General features: G+C 40.7%; 1 protein-coding gene across 2 annotated transcripts in view; it reads right to left on the bottom strand.

The window, feature by feature from the left end:
* The window catches only part of ODAD2 (outer dynein arm docking complex subunit 2), an 87255-nt gene extending 82171 nt beyond the window's left edge, over positions 1 to 5084 (bottom strand). For both annotated transcript variants that reach the window (XM_054193330.1, XM_054193329.1), the window contains exons 1-5: positions 4861 to 5084; positions 3566 to 3723; positions 2006 to 2201; positions 1327 to 1433; positions 736 to 872 (exon numbers count right to left, since the gene is read on the bottom strand). In XM_054193330.1, coding sequence (XP_054049305.1) covers positions 736 to 872; positions 1327 to 1433; positions 2006 to 2201; positions 3566 to 3723; positions 4861 to 5084 — 822 coding nt within the window. The remainder of the gene's footprint in view (positions 1 to 735; positions 873 to 1326; positions 1434 to 2005; positions 2202 to 3565; positions 3724 to 4860) is intronic.
* Positions 5085 to 6000: the final 916 nt, after the last annotated feature.

Genomic DNA, 6000 nt, shown 5'->3' on the forward strand with positions numbered 1-6000 from the left:
ACTGAAAAGAATTTATGGCTTATGACAAACTACCAAGTAAGTGTGAGCTTCCAGTGTACTATGGCAGACGTCTAAAAGGATCAGAAGACAATGTGACCTTACTAGCCTAAGCTAAGTCAAAATTTCCCTGGATTTTTTAACTGTTAGGAAACCAATTTGTGGAGTTATGCCTGACCGACATCAGCCTCCCTTCAAAATGAATGCAAGAGCTCTGGCCACTGCTTAACACACATAAGGGACCATCATACCTAAATAAAACCTATCTGTAAGCAAAGAGGTAACCAAAATGAAAAGTAGAAGAGAAGAGATAAATAATTTCTAAAAAGCTTCCACTGAAAGGAGAAAAAACTGTTTATCATTTATAAAAAGACGAAAGGAAGCTTTATTAGCCGCACACAATAATATTAACTTCAGATCAAGAGCAATGAGGCACTGGAGAGGCACCTAGTCTCACAGTACCCTTAAACAGGAATAATGTGAAGGACTGTTAGGGCACATTTAAAGACTAAACAAACACTGCTAGCAAAATACACTCCTAGTATAAAACTTATAGAAAAAGCACTCAAAACATATGGGAAAACTAGCATACGTTTATTACTGTGTCTTCTCCTTCTCTACCAATAAACTAACTCTGCAGGTTTTACAGCCTCAACACCACTACTCTAAACCTGATGATTTTTTATTTTAGCACATAAAAATATTCATTACTCCATGGAATCCTTTATTATTACTTACTCCATTTAAAAACACTCCTGCTGTGCTGCAAGTGATATACAAAGGATCAGTGTCATGTGGTTTGATGACTAAGTAACAAATTTCTCCATGCACTTGTCTCCAGGGAGGAGCTCGGCATCCATTAGAGAACGTGTAATCTGTAACCAATTAGCATTAGTGTTTTCATCCAGTTTTAAAGTATTTTTTAATAGTTTTTCTTGATGATTAATATAACATGTATACAAATAAAATTCCCAAAACAATACCTTACTCTCAAGAATTCATACTCAGGAATTAACCATGCAAAGTTCTGTGACCCGGAGCCTGATCTAACTAAGAACTGCACACTGCTTAGTACTTTTCAGGATCAGGCAGTCAGTTTACTTCCTCTGCTTCCACTAAGATACTCATATGATTGGAGATTACTTCTATAACTAAAGGCTTAAGAAGAACAGCATTCTATATATGAAAATACATTTTATTTTACGTCATAACCTTAAAGTAGGAATAAACACTTGAAAGTCATTACTGAAATTATTTTAGCAAATTCCACACAGAAGTCAAGTACTTTAATAAGCGTATATATAAACATCAGATATGATCAGATCAGACCTGATGTATACTCCAGTGATTCCAGTACTGTATCTTCTCCTTTCCCAGAGAAATTCTTGAGAAGATTCACTTCATTATTTACAGCAGCTGGATTTAGTCTTACATCTCTGCAATTAATAGAAAATGGTCTAAAATGTATTCATCAAAAGGATGTACTCAGAGGAATGAAAAGAGAATATTACATGATTTTTTTCTTTTACGTTGAGTCTTAATAGTAGCAACAAAAATCTGGAAATGGGTCATCTTCCATTGTTTTTCTTAATATTATCTGTTAGTTTAGTGAAATTTTACTTCCGTAGCTAGTATGAAGTCCTTGTAACTATGAAACAGACTCAATGTAATACTTAATATGCTTCCATGAAGAAATAAACATTTCCTCGAAAATATTTAGCTGTAACTTAGTTGTTTGTACAAATGACTTCAATTTGCTACCAAAATGCAAAACATATGCAATAAAACCCCCACAATCGCGGGCACACACTTGCATACCCACACCTACAGCAAAATCTTCAGAAAAAAATGTTTTTTCAATAACTTAGTGAACAGTGAAAGTTATTTCAATAAATTTCTTTATGTCACACCAAAAGCATATGTTGTGGGTTGAAACCAATCTGATTTAACAATAAAACAAAAAAATGCACTGGCTGACATGCTTAGCTTCCATTTGAAAAGCACTTACTGTGAAATGTGTTTCAAAGAACTATTAAGCAGTTGCAAATCCAGCTGATGAAGAAGAAGAATGATTTTCATTTTCATCTCTGTTTCAGGGTCATCATCTTTTTTCACTTTGTCAAGTAAATGCAACATGGACATATCATCTCCTTCAACAGTCCCATATTCAGGGCCGAGAATTTTCACTATAGGATCTCTGTTAGCTGTAAACAGGAAACAGAATCACATAATGTGATACCATGTTAAAAATGATTAGGCAAGACAAACACTTTTTATCTCAACTGCCGAATAATTTTGATATATTAATTTACAATAAGAACTTTAATAATGTTCATAGTTATTCATCAAATATTACTGTATGATGCATTCTTTCATATCCCTCTGTTGTAATTTGAAATGCACTTTTAAAAGTATGAAAACATTAAGAATAAAAAGAAATTTTTCATAACAAACAAAATTGCTTTTCACAACAAAAATTAAAACTCATTCAATCCAGAGATGAATATTAACTACTTCCCTTTATCAACAGCCCCCTTTCCAGAAAATATGCCTGGCTGATCACCAAAACAGGAAATCAATGGGTTTAACTCAGTGAAAATTGATCATTTTGGAAATATGATTTAATGTTAAAGAACATCTTTAAAGTTTTCTAGCAGCGTTCCCAATGGCCCCATTATTTCCTCAGCTATGCCAGCTGTTCTTTTTGGTAAACAGTGACATAACTACATGTCAATGGGTTTTACATAAACATTTTGCTTTGTTCCTGCAAGTGAAGTCTTATACATCTGTGAATGCCTCTGCACGATACCCTGCCCATATTATTCTTCCCTATAATTCATGATTGATCGCTGTCCATGACTGGACCCTGGATTAGATGGGTCTGAAGTTTGATCCAGTATGACCATTTATATTTTAGTATCGCAGATGTAATTTCTGCTAATATTACCAAAGAACATTACTAATCTCTTCTGCCTCCAATGAGATGAGGATATCCAGCTTAGCATATCAACGGTCTTCTTGTCAGCTTGAAAATCTAGGACTTGAATAGACACAGTAAAAGTACTTGTACCTATATTTTAAAAGCCTTTGTGAGACGGACCTGGAAGTGCTCACTGTAACCATGTAAAAAGAATGTCTTAAGCATGTAAGTTTTTCTTTGGCTGTTTTTTTAAGGATGTAACATTTTAAAAGAGGATTAAACTACAAACATAGGAAAAACTGCTATTAGCCTCCAATAAGACATTCTTTTTCAGAAATCTAAACCTACTGTCTGTTACAATAGCTGGGGTATTACTCAGCATACATGAATTTGTACAGGAGATTCAACAGTTTTATTTTAACTTTATTCCAGATTTCTCTGTTATTGATTTCTGTGAAAATCAAAGAAGAAATAGAAACTTCATTAAGTTCTGGATCAGCAGCTTTAGCCACCTTCATGAATCAACACCACCTCATATACTTAAAATGAAGGCATGCCTTTCTTTCTTCACATTTCACAAACATGAACTGAAGGAAAAGACATACTTTTTAAGAGAGAGGAAAGATGAAAAAAAAGAAGAAAGGAAACCTTCAAGGCATGCCTGTGCTTCCTTTAACTTTTTTTCCATAGCAATTTGTAGCAAACGGGACAGCTGGTCAAAACTGCGAACTCTGAGAGTTGATGCCGTGAGGAGAAGCAATGGTTGGCCATCTTTGCCTTTGGCTTCAGACTGAACAGTTGCTTCACTAGAAAAATTAAATTATACTTTTTTAAAATAAGAACTTAAATAAACAGCAAATTTTAGAGAAGAATCTTGAATGTTATTCAAGCTTCACATGATAAAACATATACAATTTCTTTAAACTGTTTCAGAAAACTTCCAAAGTAAACCAATTTATCCAGTAGATGGATGCGCCCAAAGGAGGCTGTGACTCCATGGAGAGCCCGTGCTGGAGCAGGCTCCTGGCAGGACCTGTGACCCTATGGAGGAGCCCACACTAGAGCAAATCTTCTGGCAGGTCTTGTGACGCCATGGGGGACCCAGGCTGGAGCAGTCTGTTCATGAAGGACTGCAACCCGTGGAAAGGACCCATGCTGGGGCAGTTCATGAAGAACTGCAGCCTGTGGGAAGGACTCATGTTGAAGAAGTTCGTGGAGGATTGTCTCCTGTGGGTGGGACCCCACGCTGGAGCAGGGGAAGCGTGCGAGGACGAAGAAGCATCAGAAACAACGCATACTGAACTGACCGCAGCCCTCATTCCCCTTCCCCTTGTGCCCCTCGAGGGGGAGGAGATAGAGAAAACTGGGAGCGAACTTGAGCTCGGGAAGAAGATAGTGGTGGGGGGAAGGTGTTTTAAGATTTGTTTTTATTTCTTGCTATCCTATTCTGACTTTTGATTGGCAATAAATTATTTCCATGAGTCGTCTGTTTTGCCCATGACAGTAATATGTGAGTGATCTCTCTGTCCTTATCTCAACCCATGAGCCTGTTGTTGTATTTTTCTCCCCCTCTCCAGTTGAGAAGGGGGAGTGATAGAGCGGCTTGGTGGGCACCTGGTGGCCAGCCAAGGTCAACTCACCACACAGGAGCCACTCCTAACATTAACATAAATCTCAGAGTTAACCATCGTTAAAGGCATGTAGTAAAAAGTCAGAGGAATAGGCAGTGCAAGTTGTATAAATCACTAACTAAACAGGTCCGTATCACAACCAAGACAAAATAATCTCAACCTCTCAAAAAACCTACAAATTTTAACTCAAAATTTTCAAGTCACTCATTTCAGCCTCCCAAATACACTACAGCTTTCCTTATGCTAAACGAACACAGCTTTGCTTTGTAGTTCACCTTCAACATTTCAAAACACACTGCAATTCATACTTACTTAATGTCATAACCCTCTCCAAATACTGAACAGCCCAATTGCGTTTTCCACTCAAGGGGCTCTCTGAAGACAAACGCCGCTTCCTGAGGATGTCTAGTGCTGAAGTCCTCCGCAAACTTAATAATTTGATTTAAAAGAGATTCGTTCAAAGGGGTGATTTCGAGTGTGCCAGTTCCAGAACCAGCAGCAGTCCACTGAGCTGCTCTTGCCAATGCCGCTCCCATGGTCTCAACTAGTATCAAAGATGTACACCTTGGCAAAGAAACAGTCAGGGAAAGACCAAACTGAGCCCTCAAATTATAAATGCAACACACTGTGGATGCTATAGTTTGAAATAAACATATCTAGGCATGACCAGATTCTTTTAACTCCCCAAAGCAGGGAAGGGGGAATTGAAGAAGAGAACTCACAAATATTTTTAAAGAAATAGGGAAGTCTGGTGAAAACACTGTTTTCTTCATCTTGATTAATTAATTCCTGTTGCTGTTAGAAACTCAGGGAGCTGACAGCGTTAGGTCTCTCATGGCTGTAACAAAAGGCTTGCTCTCAGGTTCTCCTTGTGAAGTTGATGCCACAGTTACAAACCGTATGTGCAGGGGACAGACACATGCAAGCCCCAACGATGACAACCCCCAGACGTTTCCTTTAAATGGCGGTAAAAAAAGGGGGTGTCAGACCCGCTCGCGAAGCCTGGAACGGCCGAGAGCCCCCGAGGCGAGGCGAGGCGGGTGCGGGGAGGCCTCGTCCCTGAGGAGAGTCCGCGGCGCCCGCCATGGCGCCGGCCCACCCGCGCTCCGCGGCGTGCCCGGGGCGGGTAGAGCCTGGGGTGAGGGCTGCTGTAGGAGGCGGGAGGGATCCTGGAGCCCGGCGGCAGCGTGGAGCCCCCCAAGGAGCCGGGCGGATGGACGCCCCTCACCGCTCGCCCCCATACCTTGCTCCGGGAAAGCCGCGCCGGACCCCGCCATCGCCGCTCGGGCCGTGGCCGAGGCCGGCGGCGTTGCTATGGGGACGGGGCCCGGCGGCAGCCGTTACCGGGGCAAGCGGGTAAACACAAGCGGCGCCCGGCGGCAGGGCAGGGCCATTGCTGCCGGACTGCCGCCTCCTCGGCCGCGGAGGTGTGCCCCGGAGCGCGAAACCCTG

This window comes from Rissa tridactyla, chromosome 2 (assembly GCF_028500815.1).
Source record: "Rissa tridactyla isolate bRisTri1 chromosome 2, bRisTri1.patW.cur.20221130, whole genome shotgun sequence".
Lineage (NCBI taxonomy): Eukaryota > Metazoa > Chordata > Aves > Charadriiformes > Laridae > Rissa > Rissa tridactyla.